Source organism: Peromyscus leucopus, chromosome 8b, assembly GCF_004664715.2.
Source record: "Peromyscus leucopus breed LL Stock chromosome 8b, UCI_PerLeu_2.1, whole genome shotgun sequence".
Taxonomy (NCBI): domain Eukaryota; kingdom Metazoa; phylum Chordata; class Mammalia; order Rodentia; family Cricetidae; genus Peromyscus; species Peromyscus leucopus.
Window position 1 is genome coordinate 52,358,733 of NC_051086.1, and position 23,859 is coordinate 52,382,591.

A 23,859-nucleotide genomic window follows, 5' to 3' on the forward strand; every position below is an offset into this window, starting at 1 on the left:
AGACCCTGCACAAAGACCCTGGCTGAAGGAGTGAATGGAAGATGAATATTGGCCTCTGGTCTGCAGGCCAAGACACTCGTTCCCAGGGGTGGGTGTACCTTTCTATATCTAGGGCCCGTGCCACTGATTACTTATTTGGGGGGAGTAGTACTGGACATTGAACCTTGGGTTTTTTTGTTTGTTTGTTTGTTTGTTTGTTTGTTTGTTTTCGAGACAGGGTTTGTCTGTAGCTTTGGAGCCTGTCCTGGAACTCACTTGGTAGCCCAGGCTGGCCTCAAACTCACAGAGATCCGCCTGCCTCTACCTCCCGAGTGCTGGGATTAAAGGCGTGCGCCACCACCGCCCGGCGAACCTTGGGTTTTAACACGTGACTCAATCACCACTGGGCTATATCCCCAGCCATTCCCTCCCCATTTTTGAAGACAAGTTCTCATGGTGTAGCTCTGACTGACCTGGAATTCCTATGTAGATTAGGTAGATGTGGAACTCATAGACATCGTCCTGCCTTCTCCTTTAGAGTGCTTTATTGTGCTAGAATTACAGATGTGTGCCACAGCACCCAGCCCTCCCCTAGCTTGATTCTCTCAATCATGATGAGCCAATTCAATTTGCCAGGGCCAGAAAACATGAACAGAAGTGTATACCTACAATTAGTTTTTCATTGGTATTTGTTTTGTTTTGTTTCAGTGCTAGGGATTAAACCTCAAAGCCTTGTTCAAGCCAGGAAAATAGTCTACCATTGAACTACACTGTCAGTCCACTGCAACTGAGAATTTTTTTGAAATGTATGGAACTGCAAGCTTGGGGGTTCACCTGGGAAACCAAAGTAGGAGGATCATAAGTTCAAAGCCAGCCTGGGCTACTTGGCAAAAAGAGAAAAGGAAAAAAGACAAACAAAAAACATGTCACAGCAAAGATTAGCATCTGGACTGTATGAAAGATGGAATGGATGTCAAGTATACAGCATTAAGTGGGAAGAGAAATCATACAGTATGGTTGTATTTATGACACAGAATTGTCATGAAAATTACAAACAATATTCAAATAATGGCTTCTGGTTCTGGAGAGAAGGTAACAAGATTGAGAAAAGACACTTTAAAGAAATGTTTCCAGAGCTGGGCCGTGGTGGCGCATGCCTTTAATCCCAGCACTCAGGAGGCAGAAGCAGGTGGATCTATGTGAGTTCAAGGCCATTTCACAGAGTGAGTTCCAGGACAGGCTCCAAAGCTACACAGAGAAACCCTGTCTCAAAAAAAGTTTCCATAAAAGCTTAATATTCTGTTCTCTCTGTCTCTCTCTCCGTGTGTGTGCGTGCACTCGCGTACATTTGTATAATTTTTAAAAGCAGAGTCTCTTTTGAAAGATTTATTTTATGAGAATGTTTTGTCTGCATGTATATGTGTGCATCACGTGCATGCCTGGTGCCCGTGGAGGTTGGCGAGGTGTTAGATCTTAACTGCCGAGCCATCTCTCCAGGTCCCCTAGTTTCCCTTCTTGTTTTATTTATTTATTTTTTATTTTTGTTTTTTAAGACAGCCCTCTTTTTTGGGAGGGGGGTTGGTTTTTCAAGACAGGGTTTCTCTATGTAGTTCTTTCTGGAACTCTCTATGTAGACCAGGCTGGCCTCAAACTCAGAGATCCATCTGCCTCTGCCTCCCCAGTCCTGGAATCAAAGGTGTGTACTGTACCACCACTGCCCAGCTAAGACAGAGTCTTCTGTAACACAGGCTGGCATTGTTGAACGGGTGTGGGTTCGCTCGGGTCAATGGGAAGAAGACACAGCACACTTTCCAGCTACAGGGGGACTCAGCCTCTCTTGACCGAGACACTCCCCCTTAGCCAAGGGCGTTTTTATTGTTCTCCAAATTTAGCAAGTTGACTTCCATATCTCATACCTCCTGACTAAGCTTCCAAAGGAACAATGCCAAATGCGGATTCTCAATTAAGGAATATCACAGTGTGCTGGATTTTTCCCAACCAAGTTTTGCAGAGGCTTTGTACCCTTAGGAAACTCTCAGGCAAGATTCACATAGAGGGCAATGAGAAACCAAAGGTAAATTCAGGATAGGTGCTAACACTGAAGCCAGACCAAGTGTATAGCTCAGTGGGAATTCTCCCATCACAGAAATCCTTTACAGGTATTCCCCAGCACCTAATAAACCCATAAACCGGGAGGTGTTGGTAGCACACTCCTGTAACCCCAGCACTCAGTAGGTGGAGGCAGGAAAAGCAGGGATTCAAGGTCGTTCTCAGAGACTCGGGTGTCTGAGGTGTGGATGTCACAGGGCAATTTATGGGAGTTGGTTTTCTCCATCACCAAGTTGGTCCAGGGGATTAAACTTCGGTTGCCAGGTTTGGCAGCAAATGCCTTTTCCCACTGAGCCATCTCACATGTCAAGAAACCCAGCTCTAACAAAGAAACCTTGAACTATTCTCACTAGGTTTAGCAGATGGTGGGGAGGACCCATATCTGCAGCAAGGAGGCTTTCTTGGAAACCTTTCATAGGCTGAGCCACTGATGCTGGCCCAGAGTGATTTTTCAAAGAAAAAGGTCTGCAGAGATGGTTCAGTGGATAAAGGGGCTCGGCACCAAGTGTGCTGCTGAGGACCTGAATTCACTGTTGGATCTCACATGGTGGGAGTTAAAGATGGACTCTCTGGCACTGCCATCATCTTACGACATCAAAATTCACGCCACAGCATAAGCAATCCGCCCCCCCTCCATCTCTCTTCTCCTCTCTCTCTTGAGCACACACAAACAAAATAAATAAGTGTGTAAAAATAAATAAAAGATACTGAAGTGGATAAGTCAGCGGTGAGTGTGCATCTAGCATGTTCTGGTTCTGAGTTCAATTCCTGCCTTGTTCAAAAAGGGCGGAGGCAGGATTTTTGTTACATTGGTGACAGATTTATGGAATATTTGACATTTTAAAAATATGTACAGAGGCCTGGCAGTGGTGGCACACACCTTTAATCCCAGCATTTGGGAGGCAGAAGTAGGCGGATCTCTGTGAGTTCGAGGCCAGCTTGGTCTATAGAGTAAGTTCCAGGACAGCCAAGGATACACAAAGAAACTCTGTCTCCAAAAACCAAAACCAAAAAAAACCCCAACCATATATACATACCAATCCATACAGAATACTTTTGATGGCAGAAAAAATAAGCCTAAACAGCCATGGCATATGCCTAGGGTAGCACATTTGGGAGATAGAGGCAGGAAGATCCGGAATTCATGGCTATCTTTGGTTATGTAGTGAGTTCAAGGCCAGCCTGAACCACATGAGACTCTCTCTCCTGTCTTGTTTTGATTTTTGTTTCTTGAGACAGGGTTTCTCTTTGTAGGCCTGGCTGTCCTGGAACTTACTTTGTAGACCAGGCTGGCCTCGAACCTACCAAGATCTACTTGTTTCTGCCTCCCACGTGCTAGGATTTAAGGTGTGCGCCTCTGCCACCGCCACCACCACCTGGCTGACCCTGTCTCATTTTAAAACAAAAAGCCAACTTTATATTTCTTCCCTGGGCTAGGGGTGGAATCCAACGCCTCCTGAGTGCTAGGTAACTTTTATAGATTTGCCGGAGGCAAAGGTGGGCTGAGACTCTAACGATGATGAAGAAGCCAGCACCTTGTTCTAGGGATGCAGGATCCATGATGCTGATGCACCAGGAAGAAATGCTTCATCACCACGTGACAATTCAAGCCCAGAGCTGAGCTTGCTATTGTAGCCAGGGATGGGGGCTGGAGGTGAAATCATGAAAAGGACAATTTCTCTATAAAGTGTGAATGAAGAAACAATGTAGAATGAGGAAAGTTGGATCAAGCACTAAATCTTGAGGTATAAAGAGCAGAAAGAAACAGAATTAATAAAGGATGTGTCAGCCGGGTGGTGATGGCGCATGTCTTTAATCCCAGCACTCAGGAGGCAGAGGCAGGCAGAGCTCCACGAGTTGGAGGCCAGCCTGGGCTACAGAGCAAGTTCCAGGACAGCCAAGACTACACAGAGAAACCCCTGTCTCAGAAAAACCAAAAAAAAATTTTTTTTAAATATATAAAGGATGCAGCCGGGCGGTGGTGGCGCACGCCTTTAATCCCAGCACTCGGGAGGCAGAGGCAGGCGGATCTCTGTGAGTTCGAGGCCAGCCTGGGCTACCAAGTGAGTTCCAGGAAAGGTGCAAAGCTACACAGAGAAACCCTGTCTCGAAAAACCAAAATATATATATATATATAAAGGATGCATCAGATGAAGAGGGAGAATAAGGGAAGGCTGTGTCTGGAAAGCCAGGAAGGGGAGAGTGGTCCAGGAAGCTGGCCCAGGATGGTCAGGATGGATGGGATGAGAAAAACATGGGACTTATTGCTGAGTACCTACTAAAGAGTGGTCTCTGTGTGTGGATTTTTTGTTTTAAATTTGTTAACAACCCTTATTTTTATTTTATGTGTATGTTTGCCTGTATGCATGTCTGTGAACCACATGCATGCAGTGGCTGTGGAAGCCAGGAGAGGGTGTTGTGAGGGAGGACTGGTTGGGAGCCACCCTGTGAGTGCTGGGAATGAAGAGCCAGCGGTCTTAACCACTGAGCCATCTCTTCAGCCTGTCTCCATGCTTTTTATAAATTGACAAAAAAAAAAAAAAAGGATTTTGATTTCAACTAAGAGCAATCAAAAGCTGCCAAAATCAGCAAGCCAAGCATGGCAGTAGCTTTACCTGTGCGCCTGTAATCCCAGCACCTAGGAGTCTGAGGCCAGCCTGGACTACACAGCGAAACCCAGCCTCGGCCAACCAGCAGCTGGGTATGTATGCATGTCTCTCAGCAGCTCAACAGCACAGCAAGGCCCTGACTTCTATCACAGGCCACAACAAACAACACACCCTTCCAAATGACTTACGTAGGGGGTCTGTGGGTGTGGGAATGTTGTGACAAGAACAGATTTTAAAGGGGCCAGTGTTGTAGTCAAGATGACTGGATTCGGCGGCGAGCTTGTGAAATTAGAGATAAAGTTCTCAAGATGTGGTGAGAGTGTGGAATGAGTCGGTAAATGTGAAGGGTTAGGCTGGAGCATGACGTGGAATAATCGCTCACGAAATGTTACTGTGACTGCGTCCTGGAAGTCGGCCGTGCAGAAGAGAGGCGGAGGTTTTTAGAAAACAGCCAAAGGAGGTGCCAACGTCGCTGTTAAGGCGGGGGCCTGTCTTTGGCGCAGGTGAGAAGAAAGGCAAGCTGAGCCGACCCCACGGGTGACGCTGGCTCTCTGCGGCCACCGTACCTTTGGGGGCTCCGTGGTCATCTTGATGCTGGCCTGCAGGATGGAGATTGGGAAGTCGGGGTGAGGACTGGAGCTGAGCCACAGACGGAAGGCTGGGTGCGGGTCCTCCACCTGCAGCTGCTCCACCAGCTTGTCCAGGTTCGGCATCCACGACAGCGACAGGTGGCAGTTCGCCAGGAACACCCAGTGTCCTGCAAGGAGGTGCCAAGGTCAACGGGAACAGTTCCTCAAGCTTTCTGACCCACACACTTGGCACTGGGCGGGGTGGGTGTCAAATGTCCAGTGTTACTTCTGGAAGAGTTGGAACCGCACACGCAGTAGAGGGGCTGAGGCTGGAGCTTCTGAGGAAGAGGATGGGGCTGAGGAGTGGGCATGAAAGGAGATGGATACTGTGCTGGCCACCTTTAGTCACCTTGACACGAGCTAGAGTCATCAAAGAGGGGGGAGCCTCAGGTGAGGACATAAGATCAGGCTGCAGGCAAGCCTGTAGGGAATTTTCTTATTCAGTGATGGATGTGGGAAGGCCCAGCCCATTGCAGGGGAGGCCATCCTTGGGCAGATGGTCCTGGGTGTAAGAAAGCAGACTGAGTAAGCCAGCGAGAGCAAGCCAGTCAGCAGCACCCCAGACGGCCTCTGCTTCAGTTCCTGCCTCCAGGTTCCTGCCCTGTGTGAGTTCCTGCCCTCACTGCTTTTGATGATGAACTGTGATATGGAACCATGAGTGACATAAACCCTTTCCTCCCCAAGTTGTTTTTGGTCACAGTATTTTAGCACATCAATTGGAAGCCTAAGAGCGTTACTAACCCTGCACCACACCATCTCGTAGGAGACGCGCAGCAATGGGGGCCTGCCCCTGGCCCAGGGACAGGGCGTGGAAGCGCTGGGCCATGCCTGTGTGCTCGGCCAGTTGAAGCAGAGCGCTGGTGGGGTCCACACCGGGAGACAGAATGAACACCAGTGGGGATCGTGGCGAAGAGTCCTCCATCACCTGGAAGCACAGGAATGGTCTCAGAACCAAGAGAGACGCGGCAGCAGGGTGTCGGGGCTGTGTGGGCAAGAAGGCCGAGCCACTGACCAATTTCATGTTTAGGACCGGCGGCTCAATGAACCGAGAGCCGAGGTTGGACACGATGAAGGAAGTGACGCAGAACGACACCCGGTCCTGGCGCAGGGAGCGGACGATCAGCATCCGCTGCATCTCGTTGCACGCATTTTCCCACTCACCTGGAGGCGAGAGGAGACCCGCCCCGAGAGTGAGTGGAGGAAACCTGAGCCAAGGGAAACTTTCAGGGGCCACGTCTGCACAGGGGAGCTGGGGCGGGGGTGTAAAGGGAAGGGCAGAGGTGGAGGCCGGGCACCTGGCAGCATGGCCTTCTCAGGGGAAGCGTTGGTATACCACAGGTGCCAGTCCCGAGGGTACTGTTCAAAGGAGTTCATGAGTCCGTGGAAGTTGGTCAGCTTGTCCAGCTCTGTGATGTTGTCCCAGTAGGCATCGGCTAGCCAGCTAGTGCATGGGTTGTCCATCTGGCCTTCCCGATCCAGAACCTTGGGGAAAGGAGAGAGAAGAGAGATGCCTGGAATCCCCAAAAGAAGAGTTACAGGGCCGGGCAGTGGTAGCGCACGCCTTCAATTCCAGCACTCGGGAGACAGAGGCAGGTGGATCTCTGTGAGTTCGAGGACAGCCGGGTCTACAAAGAGAGTTCCAGAACAGCCAGGGCTGTTACACGGAGAAATCCTGTCTCAAAAAACAAAACAAAAAGTGTTATTGATTCTAAACATTCCCAAAACCACAACAAACTGGCAAGTGTTTGTTGTACTGGATATGTCGACCGGCCTGATTTTATCCTTATATATACACACATGTATGTATGTACTAAAATGCCTCATAGTAAGCCAGGCGTGGTGACTATCACCGAAGCACCCAGGCTAAGGCAAGAGAACGACCAGGAATTCGAGGCCAGCTGGAGCTATCGAGTGAGTTCTAGGCTAGCCTGAGCTATAAAAAGAGCCTTAACTTTTTTAGATTAAAAACATTTAAATCACACTATACCGTATTAAACTATATAATTGCTATATTTTAATTAAAAATAAAACATGATATTTTAAGTTATCTCCTCCCCCCACCTGCGTGTGCATGTGTGCGTGCGTGCGTGCGTGCGTGTGTGTGTGTGTGTGTGTGTGTGTGTGTGTGTGTGTGTATCTCCAGTGTTGGTCTTGTATGGAAGAGTGAATGCTGAATGAAGAGATGAATACAGAAATCCAAGATGGATGCGAAGCCACCTTTACTGAGGAATTGATGGGGTGGGGGTGGTGTATTACTGTTGAAGTTTAGGGAGCTGGTGCCCTCTGGTGGTTTACTGGCAGAAATAGTGCCAACCCTACTGTTGGTAGACCCTCAAACTGGTCCGTTCCTTTCACATACTCATTCTTTTAAATGAAAATTTGGAGCTTTTGTCTTTGCTGTGTGTGCACACTCGTGTGTGGTTTATGTGTCTGTGGTGCATGCATATGAGTGTGCAAGCATGTGGCGGCCAGAGAATGATGTTGGGTGTCTCCCTCTGGTGTTTCCTTTTTACCCACTTGAGATAGGCTCTCTCACTGAATGGGAAGTTTGCCAGTTAGGCTAGGCTGGCTGGGTGGTGGGCTCCCAGGACCCCATCCACCATTCACCCCCATGCTGGGGTTACAAGTACATGTAACCTCACTGGACTCTTCCCCACCCCCCCCACCCCACCCCCACCCCCACCCCCACCCCCGAGACAGGGTTTCTTTATGTAGCCTTGGCTGTCCTAGACCAGGCTAGCTTCGAACTCACAGAGATCCACCTGCTTCTGCATCCTAAATGTTGAGATTAAGGGTATGCACCACCATTATCCAGCTCTCACCTGACCTTTATTTATTTAATTTTTCTTTCTTTTCTTTTCTTTTCTTTTTTTTTTTTTTTTTTTTTTTTTTTTTTTTGGTTTTTCAAGACAGGGTTTCTCTGTGTAGCTTTGCGCCTTTCCTGGAGCTCACTTGGTAGCCCAGGCTGGCCTCGAACTCACAGAGATCCGCCTGGCTCTGCCTCCCGAGTGCTGGGATTAAAGGCGTGCGCCACCACCGCCCGGCTCTTTTCTTTTCTTTTTCTTTCTTTTTTTTTAAATTTTTTTTGGTGAGAGAGCCAAGTATACCTGAGTCACAGGTGAGAGGTGTTCCGATGACCAGCCTGTACTGAGTACCAGGAATCGCACAGTGAGTCAGCACCACACCCCCAGGGTGCTAATTGTACACCTCTTCCTACCATGCTTTTTCCTCCGATCACTCAGCAGAGCCTGAGACTCAGTGCCCCGAGTCTGGCGTCCTCATCCCACCTGCTTCCACCCCGTGACTGCCACGCTGCTCCGTGCCCTCTGGCCGACTCACCACACCCCCACGCAGAAAGAAGTTGTACTCGTCCATGTTGAGCTTGCCGGAAGTCTCCAGGATTTTGGCACACATGTGAAAACTGAACAGGAGCTTGTGGCGCTCAAAAAGGGTACGGCAGGTATACCTAGGGGAGGACAGGGAAGCTGGAGGCAGTGCAATACGGGCGAGACGCCCACACGGACGCGCATCGTGTAAAGGTCATGCACAGAGCCTCACACACAAAGACTAGGCAGCAGCTGACCCGCACCTCTTGGAAACCATCAAGGACTCGGGGACCTTGAGAGGCTGACACGGTTTTCCTGGAGTTCACCCGTAACTAGGCATTCTGCTCCATTAAAAAACAAAACACCAATTATTCCCTGGCTATCTTGCTGGGCACTCTGTAGTCCTGAAGACACAGATAAGCCGTAGTCTCTGTCCTTGAGGAAGTCACGGTCTCCCAGGAAGGACATGTGCTCAGCATAAGCCCTGGCGTCCTGCACAGGGGTGGGAGTGACGTCAAGGGGATGTAAGGCTGTAAGGTGCGCTCTCCAGCTGTGCCTGATGTGCTTAGAAAGAGCCTGGGAGCAAGTGCCTTGAGGTGTGTGGGGACTATCCAAAGGCATGGGGGGAGGAGGAACTGAGTGTTCCAGAGACAAAGCACAGCATCAGGAATGCCAGGGGGAAAGGGCATGGGGTGAAGTCAACAGTGCTGGCCAGGCCGGGCGGTGGTGGCGCACGCCTTAATCCCAGCACTCGGGAGGCAGAGGCAGGTGGATCTCTGTGAGTTCGAGGCCAGCCTGGTCTACAGAGTGAGTTCCAGGACAGGCATCAAAACTACACAGAGAAACCCTTTCTCGAAAAAACAAAAAACAAAAACAAAACAAAACACAAAACAACACCAACACCAACAACAAAAACAGTGCTGCCCAGGTAGCTGGCATGAATCCCTGCAAGGGGATGCTGTGTAATCCACATGGAAACACGCACCAAGGCCCAGCCCTGGTGCACAGGAGAGAACGGGGAGGGAGGGAGGGAGAAGGGATCAGAAATACACATGAGCAGAACCCAGCAACTGACTGGAGCTGGGAGAACAAAGAGTAACTCCAAGTCACTGACATGAGTGACTGGCTTGGCGGGCGTGCCCCTGAGGGATGAGGACCCCAGGAGAAGAGGGCAGATCACAAGTTTGATCTGAAACAAGCTTGGCCTGATGCTCAGTAGGTAAAGGAGCTGGCAGCCAAGCCTGGCAGGCAAATTTGACCCCTGAAGCCCATAAGCTGGAAGGAGAGAATGGACTCTTGTAATTTGTCCTCTGATCCTCACAAGCTTGCCATGGCACACATGTGCCAAAGCATATGTGTGCCACCCACTACAAAGTAATAAATGAGTGTAAATTAAAAAAAAAGAAAAGAAAAGATATTTCACAGATCAGGACCAACACCTCCCTGGAAGCTTATTAGAGGAATAGAATCACAAACTCTCCCCCAGACCTGGGTCCGAATCTGTGCATGTATCTGTGTGTCTGTTCATGTGTGAGTGAATGGATGACATGTATGCACAAAGCATGTGGAGAAACAGGGTTGCTGTAGAATATTATTTCAAGGTGTGTTACTTTTGTTCATGTTGCATTAGTTTAACTCTGTGAAGCTGTGTTACTGTGCCTGTCTAAAACACCTGATGGTCTAATAAAGAGCTGAACGGCCAATGGCGAGGCAGGAGAAAGGAAAGGCGGGGCTGGCAGGCAGGAGAAATCTGGGAGGAGGAAGAGGTAGCCAGAGAAGGAGGAGGACAGCAGTGACCAGCCACCCAGCTACAGAACAAGCTACACAGTAAGAGTAAGTTTTACAGAAGGAAGGGAATGGGAAAAGCAAAAGGTAGAAGTAATAAGTTAGGGAAGGCTGACAAGAAACAAACCAAGCTAAGGCTGAGCATTTATAATTAAGAATAAGCCTCTGTGTGTGATTTATTTGGGAGCTGGGTGGCGGCCCCCGCCCCCCCCCAAAAAAAGAGCAGAAACAACCAACAACAGAGGGTGAGTGACTCTCTTCAATTGCGCTCCACTTTTGTTTGTTTGTTTGTTTTGTTTTTCGAGACAGGGTTTCTCTGTGTAGCTTTGGTACCTATCCTGGATCTCGCTCTGTAGCCCAGGCTGGCCTCGAACTCACAGAGATCCACCTGCCTCTGCCTCCCGAGTGCTGGGATTAAAGGCGTGTGCCACCACCGCCTGGCTCCACTTTATTTTTTGAGGCAGGATCTCTCACTGAACCTAGAGCTCACCACTTCAGCTAAACCTGCTGCCTGCAAAGTTTCAGGGTCTTGTCTTACCTCCATAGTGCTGGGATTACAGGCCCACGCCACTGTACCCAACTTTTGATAAGGGTGCCTGGGACCTGAATCCAAGCCTCCATGCTTGCACAGAAAGCAATTGACCCACAGAGCTGTTTCCCACCCACCCCCAAATTTGTATTTTAACAGCCCACCAGAGTGGCACTGTCACTCTATGTAGCCAGAGAAGTTTCAGCCAGCCACCTGATCCCCTGCCTTGTGCACGGTCACCAGACCTGTAGACAGCGTAGGTATGGTAGTCGTTGAGATACTCGATGCGATCCTCCAGCTTATTGCTGCGATGGCTCTTGTCAATGCTGAGGATAAAGAGGCTGATGTAGGCATCCAGAGAGAACTGGTACATGGGGTCAATGCGGCCCATGTCATTGAGCACGAAGAACAGCACTGAAGCCCGCTGGGCACAGGGGCGGTAAGCCTGTGGGGGTCAATCGGAGGGAGTCAGGGCCACAGAGGGACAGGCACAAACAAGGACTCTGGGAGGAAGGGGCTCTCAAGTCAACATGCTCTACGTTGCTGCTTGGTGGCTGGTCAGGGACTGCACGGAGGGTACAGACGTTCACCTCTCTGGCCAAGTCAATGTTGATCTCTGTGGTCTCACTGGTCTCGAGCTGCTCGGTCACCTCGGTGGCTGTTATAATCTTGGAACCGTTCCTGATTGAAGGGGTGTTTTCAGTACAGCTTGCTAACAGTGGGCATTGAATATCTTAGGCAGTATGAGCGCTGTGGCGCTGCTCGTTCAAACCAAACTTTAGAAGTAGAGTTGCAAAGAGGACACAAGGGTATGCGTAAAGAAGGTGTTTTCATAGATCGACGATAGGGAGTGAAAGCGGCTGCGGTTAGGCCATGAACGTGGGGGTGCTAGTTTGTTGCCTTGGGTGGGGATTATGCAGACACGGGTGGGTTGGTGGAATGGTTTTTTGGGCTCCATTAGAGGCCTAGGAATCGTTTCTTCGAGCGCAGAGAGGTTATTGCTTCCATGCCTGCTCCTAAGTTTTTCCTTGAGTATTGAAGCATTTCCCTCTTTGCCGTGCAGCGGGCGTATGTTTGTTGGATAAAAACACAGCGAGATCGCGCATTTCTGCTTCCCATCGAAGCTTCGGTGAGTACGTCTTCGCTTCGCGAACACTAACGTATGCCACTAGGCAGCTGGGCTTCCACAAGCCTAGAGGAAGGTCCTGCAAGTGACTTCGCGCCATGAGAAAATGCAGAAGGTAGCCTATGGCGGCGTGAAAATAGGCCTCGTTATGCCACTGCCCCACCAGCCGCTTGTATTTTAGACTGGGCCACTCATTAAAGTTACAACCATCCGGGCTCGTCGCGGCTTCCTGATAACCATTGGCGTCTAGCGTTGTTGCAAGCGTGGGGCTTTTTGTCCTGGCCATGTTTTCCCTTTTTCAGATAACTGCAGCGCCAATTGGTCCTTGCCTTCATCCTCAGCAACCAAAAGCTTACTTACGCTGGTTTCCCTTAACAGCGAGTTTGAACAGGGTGGTCCTTAGCTGAGGTCTGCCTGGGGTACGTGTTTAGATTAGGGGAATTATGGAAGAAAGAGCATTTAGTGGTAAGTGTAGAAGACGCGGGTTAAAATGTGTTGGAGGATCGGGTTATTCCAACGCGATGGCCTGTTGTCAAGCCGTATTGGCGTTCATGCAAGACAGCCGACCTCGTCTATAATGTTTGACTAGCTGCGCCATGGAAAAACGGGTGCAAGGGCAAAGGAAGATTGTTAATATAGATCGCAAGGGTAAGGGCTTGACCTGTCACTTCACTGCCATCTGACAACCTTTGAAGGTTGCTATAGTTGGGAGCCATTTTTATCATTCGCTGAGGCACTTAATTCTATGGGGACGACTAAGACCAAGAAATAAGGCTCGCCCTTTCCCACCCGTAGTTTTTGGGGTTCCCTAGCTTTCGGCTGTAGTCGGGTCTAGGGCGCTGCCCGAGTATAACAATAGCCGCGTAAGGTTGCTTGGCTGGACCATTTATGCCGATGCTAAAAGGTCATGATTTGTGAGACACTGGGTTGAGTTGTGGGGTCCAAGTAAAATATATCTAGCACTATTCCGCTGAAGCTTAAGCAGGCTCGAAATGCCCAAACGTGAATGTGCGTATTTTTCTAGAAACTCGAAATGGTATAATGCGTGCCATGACCTGCAAGGTCGATGTTATTATCCTTAAGGCCCCTAGAGAGAGCAAGGGGAAATGGATGGAAAGCCAGCCTTTGGAGAAGCCCCCAAGTGCTAAGAACAGGACTTGAGGAGAAGCCCTTGGACGTGGGAAGACTCCTCCTGGGGCAAGCCCCAGACAACCGCCCACCAGTACTGGGTTTCCCTTCATAATTCCTTTAAATCCAACTTTGAAGGGCTTGGGCTGAGGATTCATCATGAGGGGCCCACCTGGAAAGAGGAAAGCCTGGAGTCAGAAAGACAGGCCTGGTGCTCTCTCTGCTCCTCCTCTGCCCCGCTTCGCTGCTCGTACGCGCGAAACTGTCCTCTATACTGTTGCCCCTGTGACGGATGAATGCGTTCTCAAAGTTGGAGAAGGGCCGTCTGAAGGGCAACCCCTGGAATGTTTCCAAAGTCCCCGAAAAAGCTTTGGGGTTAGGATTTGGCAACAGGAAAGCCTATCGATGGCAAAAGCTGAGGTAGGAATAGGGCCAAGGGGGAACTCCCGTGGCAGAAGAGGCTCGTCGAATTCTTTGGGGGGGGAGAAGAAAGACCCCTAGAATTCTAGCTGGCATGCCGGCAGCAGCTTCGCCTCTTGCCCTGCCAACTCTTTCCAGAGCCACGCTACGCGGCGGGCGCCCGAGCCAGACGACGAATATCAACTAGTCAACACACAGTCTCAGGCGCTCGGGACTAGCAGCACAGTCACAGTAGTAATCGCCGCGCCCCTAGTGCTGGCGTCCGTATATCTACTCTGAGAAGGTCTGGCGCTTGCTCACGGGCTTATCGCGCGATATGGAAGTCTCAGAAGTCTGAAATTTGACAAATCTCATGCCGGTAAGTTTGCTCAGGAAGGTCCCATGTAGGACAAGAAAAGGGCCGGCTGCGATCAGATAAGGCAGAGTCCTACAGCGGCCTATGGTATGCCGGGTCTAGATGCGCGCTCCCTCGCAGCCCCTTTGGGACGAGGGCGTAATAAGGGTGGAGTCCTGTGAGTGCCATGCAAACCCAAGTAAACTTCTGGAGAAATGAGCTGGAAATGCTTTGGGTTAGGAAATAATCATCCTGCTGAGTTTCGTGAGTGCCTCGTAGAATCTAAAAGTCTAGTTCCTGTTCCCTCGCTTATGCCAATGAAGCCTGGCCCGCACATTCATAGGGAGGTTCCCCCCCTAATCGGTTAGCCTACCATAAAGTATAATCATAACCTTTCCACTAGGAGCGGCAGGAGTATGAATGAAGGAAGATGGGGCCCGCCCTGTCTGGTCCAGCTCTGCTAGGAAAGAATAAAGTGGTATCGCTAAGAGGTTTCTAGTGAGCGTATCATTCGCCCAAGCCCCAGCTTCGCTGCGAAACCAACCAGCTAAGTGGAGCATGGAAGTGTGCATTATCCGCTGCGCAATTACGGTCCGTCACGTAAATATGTTGATAGGAGCGACGCGGAAAAGACTCCCACTAATGCTTGCTTCTTGGGAATTTTTTAAGGATCCAAGCCTTAACTTTGTTTCCCGCTGAGGCCATTGCCCGCCATTCAGTCTCTGGACCAGTGGGTATGGAGCTTTGGCTGGAATGCAAAGAGAGGCGTGTGCTCGGAAGAAAAGACTGCCACTGTTTGCGGCCCACCTCAATCCTGTAACCGTCTTTTCTTTCCGCTAGCGAGCTTTTTTCCCCACCGGCGAAGCGCGCGGAAAAACCAGCATGCCCTGCCCCGTTTCCAGCTTCATCTCCAATCTCCCGGATTTCTTCCCGAAGTTCCTCCTTCCTGCGCCAGCTCTTTCGTCATACTGCTTTCTTCAGCAATGTTGCCACAGGCCGCAAGTTTTGCATCGCGCACCGTTTAAGGGTAATGATCGGGCGTTTAAGGTCAACTTGAGGGTCGTCGTGGGGGTATGGGACAGAGTCACAAAAGGCTAAGGCTGAGAATATTGGATTCTTAATGGTCAGTTAACCGCCGGCTAATCATTTTGCGCACTCCCTATGAAAAGCTGCACCGCTGGACCGTGCATTGCTAGTCTTTTGAGGGCATAGAGAATGTTTGACTGGCATTGAGTTAATGCAGTTTCAAAGATGTCAATGCGATATAGCTACCGCCAATACAATGCAGCGCGGCATGCCACAGGCACACAACGCGGCGGTCTATGTGGCTAGCCAGCAACACACCTACAACACCGGATATAAAGGTGGGAAAGGTGCAATAAAAAATTATCAATCTTCTGGATGCTCGGCTTAAGGCACTAAAGGATAGAATGGAAGCTATGAAAGGGGAGAAAGTCACCGCGTGAAGCGCTAAGCCACTGCCTCCACTAAGGCCCAGAAAGGAGGCCTGGACCTCTGGAGCTGTTTCCCTATGGCCTCCCAGACAGCGCTGTGGATGCCCCAATGCCCCGGCTTCCGTTAACATCACATACAATTTGAGGTTTCTGGAGGCTCTGCTTCCCCTCAAGTATAAAATAATAATCTACCAGACACCAAAGGTGGGGAATGGTGAACATAACTGCGAATTTATCATTTTAAGGACCAACTGTAAGAGGGGCTGGAGAAAGATGGCTCACAAATTTAAAGAAGCACTTGTTTAATCTTTGCAGAGGAAACCCAGAATTCGATTCGCCCAGCACCCACAATGGCAGCCCACAATAGCTTATACTCCAGTTTCCAGGGGCCAAATCTGTGCCAATCCCTTCTTGGCCCCCCTTCTGATGGGCATCAGAACACCCATATGTTTTTGTACCACACGAACATAAATGCCCCAAAGCCATAAGAAAAACAACTTACACACAACAAATTTTTTTGAAAGAATCTTTAAAAAAAACTTTTTTTTAAAAAGAATAACTTGATTATAATCTTTTTTTTCACTTTTTTTTTTTTTTTTGTTTTTTTTTTTTTTTTTATTTTTTCTGAGACAAGGGGTTCTCTTTCTTTCCTTTCCTGTTGGTAAGTTTTTTTTTTGGTAACACCCTGTTCCTGTTTAAATTCATGCTTTGTAAAGAAAAAGTAAAACCAGGCTAAGTCCCGGAACTTGCACAGAAGATCCTGTCTTCTGGGCTCGCCTGCTGTCCCTGGAATAAGGCGCTGGGGATTTAAAGGGTGGGTGCTATAAGCGTACTGATAACCGCGCAAACTAAAGCCGTTTTTTAAGGTCTCTATTTTTTTTTTTTATTTTTTTGATTTCTTGCCGTTTTTCCCGAACACAGGGTTTTTCCCTGCCTTTGTGTAGACTTTTTATGTTAGTCGCTTGCCCCTGGGGAATCTCCACAATCTTATGTTAGCACTAGGTTTTTTGGCCCTGCGAACATTTGGCGTACTATGAGATTCGCGCCTTGCTCTTATGGCGTTCCCTGCCCGAGTGGCTGGGGATTTCAATAGTGTGGGTGCCCTTTTAGGTCATGTAAAGGCATTAAAACTATATCCCCTTGTTTTCTGAGAGAGGATCCACCCTAGCGCGGCTGTAAGTTAAGGAAAAACTAATCCTATTTTTTTATTTTAGAAACTTTGACCGAGGCCCATTATGGCCCCTTAGTTTATAATTTAACTGTGTCGGCAATGAGCTGTTTGGGGTGCTATTGGGATAGTGGGATTTAGATCGTGGAATAGAAGTGTTTATGAAAGTGCCCTCAGACCATTAATGAGAGCTTGAAAAACTATCGCTAATAAAAAGAGATCTCCTTTGTCATGAAGCGGTGGCCCTTGAGGCATAAGCATTTTGTAAAACGTGCTGACTTACTGGAAAGCTTAAGAATGTCAGTGGTCATAGGAAAAAAGAAATACTCACAACAAAGATTTTTCAAGGCGCAGCCTCGCCTTAATTCATTTAACCTTAGAGAGGGCTACAAGGCTTAGACCGTTGGGCTTGTCGCTAGGTATGTAAGTAAATGAGCCTAACGCTTCAAACAGAAAAACTAAGGGATGGAAGAGGGAAAGGGAGGAGTGGGGGTAGGAGAAAAGAAGAAAATAAAGGCGAGTTGGCGACAGCAAAGTAAGGCTTGCCTGGCACGGCGCTGAGGTCCTTAGCAATGTATGGCCTGCCAGTAAGTGATAAAGCCCCTTGGGGTGCCAAAGCTTGTAACAACGATCGACAGTTTTTTCTAGTCCCACCCCGTCAACCTCTCACAGGTATGGGAAAGGGGGAAAGGAAACCCATAGATTAGGCTTGCCATGTGAGTTTGTCCCCCCTCCTGCCCACTCGGCTTAACATGTTAACTATCTACACACACCACAATTACACACACAAACCACTATCACAGGCAGATCACACAAGCGACCACAACTGTATAAAAGAAGAAAAGGGAGCTCTGGAAGAAAGTCGCTTCAAGCAGTTTAGCACTACATTTCTGTTCTCTTTGCAAGAGTAACCTTCAAACTGAATTTTCCGCCGCCTAGCTATAACGCTGCACAGGCCGATAGGGCCCAGCTGCGCAACGGGCTTTATAGCCATCCGGTGAACTGGCCTGCAGAAAGTAATTCTGAGAATAGCTCTGTGCCTGCTGGCAAAGCTTGGGGGCATTGTTCTCACGCCGTAGGGTACACCATACACCTCCTCTCAACAGCACATGAACACCCAGAGTATTTTTGTTTTTTGTTGAGGGAAGCGCTGCGTGCCCCGTAGGCTCCGTCATGATAAAATTTAACTTAATGGGAGGGATCGGAATAATAATGTTAGGTAATAGAACCTGGGGCATGCAAGAGCGGAGTGTTATATAAGAAGGCGCTATAGCCTGTGCCGGAGTATTGTAAATGGTAGAAAAACCTTGAATTGCAAAATACAAACATTGTACTAGGGGCGGCCTTAAATAAAAGGGTCCGGAGAAACGATAGCTCATTTTGGTATGGGGTGCTCCTTGTCCCCTAGCGACACACGGCATAGGCCTTGGTTTTTTGGATATCCCAATATAGCACAACAAGTAATAGCAGGTCAGGCAATACGTCAGATGGCATAGCACACCTTTATATAATTACCTAGCTAGGCATATTTTAGGGGAGGTGGGAAGCCTAGGGAAATGCTTAAGGATGTTCGCCCAAAGGTTTGCATCCTTGCTAGGTAATACATCATAGTTTTCGCTTATGGCGCAGCCTGGCCCGCAAAGAGAGGAGACTCTTGGCCTCAATAAAACCAAAGACTAGCAGCAAAGAATGAAACTTGGCTCTATAGTTTTTTTATTTCTAATAGCGCTTGATTTATGAATCTTAAGGCATTAAGGAAAATTGTTTGGGTCCTCCGATCCTAGTTATTTTTTTTTCTTGATTATATGTGGCCCTTTGATGACTGAGGCCGGCTATGATTACACCAATGGCGCTGTCAGAGCTTTTGAGTACGTCTGGGACCCCAAAGACGAACCGGCCACCTGTTTCTATGGACAAGTTAATTTGCTTATTGGCTGACATGGCTGCTCCTGTTCTGCCTCCAGCTTGTTGAAATCAAGCTGCTCTTCCCTCCTGAGTACGTTGGTAAGGCTGAAATCCACCTAGAGAAAGGTTGGCCTCTGATGCATCAGCTAGGTGTGAAACTCGTTGGGGACCCCTTTGGTTTGCCAATATATTAGGAGGGGTGAAAATGACTCGGCGATTGGGCAGCCAGATCTGGCGGCTCGAGGCTCTATTAGTTTGTAATAATCTAAAGGAACATATGCTTTTAATGGCTCCAGGGCTCGCAAGGTTATGGACTGTCTCATACCGGTTGAGAGACCGCTTTGCAAGTGGGTTGGGCTCAAGCCTGTGGGCTTATGACCTGGACGTGGAATAGAGACAGATAGAGAGTAGGCGGCTTTGTGGTGAGAGTGTTAGGAGGGTGGTTAATGACGGCAGCAAAAGATGGAGTATGTGTGCTGCCAGGATGCCCGCATTCACCCAGCCCAGCTGATGAGTCCTCTGCACAGGCAGGCCGAACCGAAAAAGGGCCCCTGGAAGGGACATCTGTGGCTCTGCCCTGATAAAAATGACTGTGATGGGAAAAGACAGTACGTCAGCCAGATGGCTTTAAGTCCCATCAGTCCCATACAATGGTGGTGAGCCTGGCCCCAGCTTTTGGTTTGGTAAAAATTAGCGACACTAGGTAAAATGAAGAAAATGGCCACGCAGAAAGCATCTAGTAATTGTATTAAAAAATATGTATGTTGTTGTGTGTGTTTGGGTCCTCAGTTTTACTGGTTCTAATTTGCTGTGAAGAGACAACGATGGGTTGCACGGTAGCTTTTAGAGAAGAAAAGCATTTAGTGGGGCGATTCCCCTCAACACGTTTACACGTGATCATCATGGGTAAAGAAGCCAGACAGGCACGGGTGGGCTGGAGGCAGTACACTGAGAAGCTGTACATCCTGATTCTGCAGGCCAGCAAGGGGGGGGGGGGTTGGGCAAGAAGAAGACAGAGAGAGAGGCGGAGAGAAGGAGGGACAGAGAAAGGAGAGGCAAAGAGAGAGCAGAGAAGAGAGACCCTGACTTGCCTAGCATGGGCTTTTTGGAAAGCCCTCAACAAAGAGCCCATGTTTCTCCCGCTAGGTGACGAACAACTTTCCTCCGGCCAAGGCTGAAGTCTATAAACGTCCATGCCTGATATCCTTCTATTTGCCCTTTTCCCTCAATGAGTTTTTGTCGCTGAGCTCGCCTGGTGGGCCAGAAAGACTTCCTGCCAAGATAGTATGATTATAGTAATTAATGGGGTCGATGCTTTAAGTTCCAAAGATCGCTAACAAAGGTTAATGTTTTTGTTTGGTTGGTGATTGTGTGTGGTGGAGGGGGTGTGTTGTGGTGTGTGGTATTTCCTGTGTGGGTTGTATAATGCGCCACATGCACTGAAAGTAACAGATCATCTTTGGGAAGGTAGATGGATTGAAATTTTTTGTATCTTGCTGGCTGTTTCAAATGAGGGAAAGTTGGGTGCGTACAAGAGCCGAAGGTGGAGACTTTTATTGTAATATTTATTTTAGTACCACCTAATTGAATTCCCAAAATTAATTTCAAATGGAAAGTTTAGCTAAGTCTAGGGATGTAATGTTTAGCTATATATCCTTTTTATGAGTTGTTGTGGGTTTTTTCCTTAATAGGCCAATGGTTTGTCGCTGAACATCACTAATGTAGAAGCAGGCTGGCGCTCTAACTCACAAGATGCTAACTGCTTTTCATCTGAGATAGGTTGCAATTAATTACATGTGCCCATCACCATAGCATATTAGACCTTATTAAACCTAAAATGATTTTTAAAAAGAAAATAAAATCAAAATCGACAGACCAGGGAAGAGATTTTTTGAAATTTCTTTTTTTTTTTTTGCAAGAGCTGAGAAGCTGATACCCAGGGGCTTGCAGGCTTACCATAGGCAAGCTACTTTTAAACACTTAGAGCTAAAAATCGCCCAGCCCCGAATTCTGAATCTTTTTGAAACCATTCACTTCCCATATTGGTTTTTTAAGAATGGTCAACTGGTCAGCACATGATGGGCGCCATATGGGGAAGTTGTCTATCTGTTCCTCTGCCCGTAGTAACCAATACCCCCACCACCACCGAGTACAGAGCACACCGCTGCTGTTCCAGACGCAACAGTTCCAAATCTGTACTCACGCTAGAAGACATACCTGACCTCGCACTAACCCACATGCGGTGCAAATATCCAAAGGCGCCTATTTTGCCAAGGCTGGTGGGGTCAGAAGGTAAACCTCCATCTATCCGTCCTCCTGGAAGGACTTCTGGTAACAGTGGCCCTGTGGAACTCCCACAAAGACGACCAGAGCTTTGGAGCCCCTTTTAATGCACCCTCTTGCCGCAGTTCTCCTTAAGCTTCAGACAAGACTAAAGCGAGGAACATATGGAAGCTAGGAGGACAGTTTCATAACTGGCAAGATAGCAAGGAGTTGGGCCAGAATTTAAAGTGGGAAGCCATGGTGGGATAGAGCCTGCTGACGGAGAGCGCGGAAACAGCGGTTCTAGAAAGAGGCAGAAGGGCGGAAGCTTTACGCTTCCTCGCAGGCTATCTGCCGTGGGCCAGTCAGCATAAGGCATGCTAGTGTTTTCCTGAAAGCTGGCCAGGGCGGCATCCTATGAGCAACACCGAAATCGCCTCTTGAGGTCCTCTACCAGGTCTGTGCGTAAAATATAGAACGCGTCCTCTATGAGCAGCCTTAGTGGGGTTAGAATAGCAGCTACAGGCCATTTGGGGACCCCCCACCTAACCACCAACCGCCACTCACCCCAGAGCGGCTTCCTTCTTCGTCCCACCTGCCCACCAGCCTGGAGCTTTAGTCGGTCCGGCGGAGCCTTGCCTCGTCACGAAGCGCCACGATCTGCTGTCCGGCCACCGTAACGCTTAGCCCTCCATGGCGCGTGCGCACGCGTCATGCATTAAAAAAAATGCCCAGTAGGGATTTTGGGGCAGTCCCCGAGGCGAGACCTGCGAAGTTAATGTGCAGGACTGGAAAGGTCATAGGTACTGGGCAACATAGTAGGCCGCGCGATGGCTTATCTTTCACAAGCACGCTATATATGATCTGTAGATTATTGTCTTTTATCAAGTTTGATCAAGGCGACTTGATAGAAAGTTTTGCTGGCTGCCTCGCTGACCGCCGTCTGTGGCTAATTATGACATTTTTGAGGCTTCAGTCCAGAGGAGCCAGAAGATGCCTTTTCTTCCTTTGCGCCTAGTCTTATTCGTGCGGGGACTATTGCTCCGCAACTGCTTATTAATTATTTCAACAGTTATTTCCCAGGCGTCATATAATGGTTTAGTTACGGTGATCCCTCTGAACCTGCTCCATTGTCGGCTGGCTATCCGGCTCATGTCTATTACCCCCTGTAGGGCCGTGCTTCGGTGGCTGCCCGGACGCAGCCTGCTGCATTCTGCCTCATCCTCCGCCGCTTTTTTGCCGCTTGCTACAAACTTTCAGTTTTAATCGACCCAGGCTTAGCATTCCATAACGTTCTTATGTGCATTTGGTACTTCCCTTTGTGTGACACAAAGCTGCCAAACCTAGAAAGCTTATAGCCTCCTGCTTTTGAGTGGGAGACCTCTATAGGCTAGAGATAAAAGCCCGCACAGAGTTGGATTATAAAATATCGTTCGCCGAAGCTAGATCAGTAGCGGCTTTGCAGATCGCGCAGGGTAATAAAGAGTGGGCTTAAAACCGTGCTTATGAAAATAATGTACCCGAGTTTATAACGCGTGCCAAAACTTAAATAAAAATGGTAGGGCCATAAATGTTTAATATGGTAGTTTAAGTGCCTATTATATCCCTATCAGCTGGGGAGGCTTTAGTAGGGCTAGGTAGGTATTTCCGTGAAAGTGCTCGCTGGGTGTCAGTGTCAGTCCTAGTGGTAACTAGATATAAGTGGACGCACAGGGTATCAGCGGTGCAGATACCCTGTCTCAAAAACAAAACAGGTGAATGGTTCCTGAGGAACAATACCCAAGACTGACTTTCGGCCTTCATAGGCACACACACACACACACACACACACACACACACACACACACACGCACACGCACCACACGGTGCCACATACCTCCCCCTCCATGAACATACTAACTGTCATACACAAAGAAAGAATGAGGAAGTGAGACAAAGACAGAGAGAGACAGAGAAGAAGAGTCGTTTCTCATTTCCTAGTCTTGTCCCCGTGTGGCACGGAGGTTTCCTGTCCCCGGCTCTTGCCATGCATTCTGACTGCCTCAGAGCAATTTTCTCTTGGTTGTGGTAAGAAGAGCCAGTTTCTACTCCATACTCCTAAAGAACCTAAAGGATGTTTAGTCCTCTGTGCTCCTGGGGCTGGGGTGCTGGGGTGTGTCTCCACGGTACCCCAGGCAGCCTGTGCACGAGGCCTGATAAACTGTATTCACTTGATCAACAAACACCAGACCAATGAAGCCTCTTCCCAGTGTCCTCTGCTCACCTAGCTGCCGCTTTGCCTCCGCCCACGTGGGCTCATTGCCTCGGAGAATCATGACTGCCTGCATCACCATCTCCACCTGGGCAGGAGGCCGTCCATAGGACTTGATCTCACCTATGTCCTTCTTATTCAGAGACTCCAGGGCCTGGGGAACGGGATTAACTGAGAGAACTGGGCCAGAGTCAACTCAGACAGCAAGCTGGGTCCTTCCTGGACACGGGGCCAACTGAGGTACCACCACCACCCCACCCCACCCCACCCCCGCTTCCCCAGAGACTCCGAGGGCAAAGAAGGCTGCTCCCATTCCCAAGCCTGGCACCATCCAGTGCCAGCTGCTGGTACCCGCATGGCTTCTTCAAGGGCGGGCAATGCCTCCTCTAGATCCTTCTGGGCGTTGTCCGCCAGGGCCTGACACTTGACTTCCTCAATAGCGATCTTCTCACTGTTGGCCGTGACTGCCTGGAGGTGAAGAGAAGAGAGAGGGTCTGGCTTTGTCTTGAGCAAAGGTGGGGCGCCAGGGCTGGTGGGAAGGAAAAATAGAAAACCAAGGAAGAGGGGACCCTGGCGGATGGGGCGGGGGCAGGACCACGGACCTTCTGCTGTTCGTCCGCTTCCCGCTTCTGCTGGACAATGATGACCAGGTACTCTTCACACTGCTTCTGGAACTCAGCCACCTTCTTCTTGGCGTCCTCCAGCTCCAAGGACATCACCTCTACTTTTTCCCTGGTTTCATCAATCTTAAACAATCCGGTCCGTAGCTTGTTGGCTTGGTCCAGCAGCTCCTGCCGCTTTTCTCCCAGAAGCCTGCAGAGAAGCGTGTGGTGAGTTGCATGTGG

The 23,859-nt window shown here is 49.1% G+C and overlaps 1 protein-coding gene across 1 annotated transcript in view; it reads right to left on the bottom strand.

Annotated features, from left to right (window-relative positions):
* Positions 1-23,859, bottom strand: part of Dnah2 (dynein axonemal heavy chain 2) — a 119,498-nt gene that overhangs the window by 3,397 nt on the left and 92,242 nt on the right. The window contains exons 61-73 of the mRNA XM_028869326.2: positions 23,617-23,827; positions 23,366-23,482; positions 22,974-23,168; positions 13,475-13,619; positions 13,313-13,392; positions 12,023-12,321; positions 11,557-11,647; positions 11,212-11,411; positions 8,666-8,792; positions 6,622-6,808; positions 6,339-6,487; positions 6,068-6,251; positions 5,264-5,454 (exon numbers count right to left, since the gene is read on the bottom strand). Coding sequence (XP_028725159.1) covers positions 5,264-5,454; positions 6,068-6,251; positions 6,339-6,487; positions 6,622-6,808; positions 8,666-8,792; positions 11,212-11,411; positions 11,557-11,647; positions 12,023-12,321; positions 13,313-13,392; positions 13,475-13,619; positions 22,974-23,168; positions 23,366-23,482; positions 23,617-23,827 — 2,176 coding nt within the window. The remainder of the gene's footprint in view (positions 1-5,263; positions 5,455-6,067; positions 6,252-6,338; positions 6,488-6,621; positions 6,809-8,665; positions 8,793-11,211; positions 11,412-11,556; positions 11,648-12,022; positions 12,322-13,312; positions 13,393-13,474; positions 13,620-22,973; positions 23,169-23,365; positions 23,483-23,616; positions 23,828-23,859) is intronic.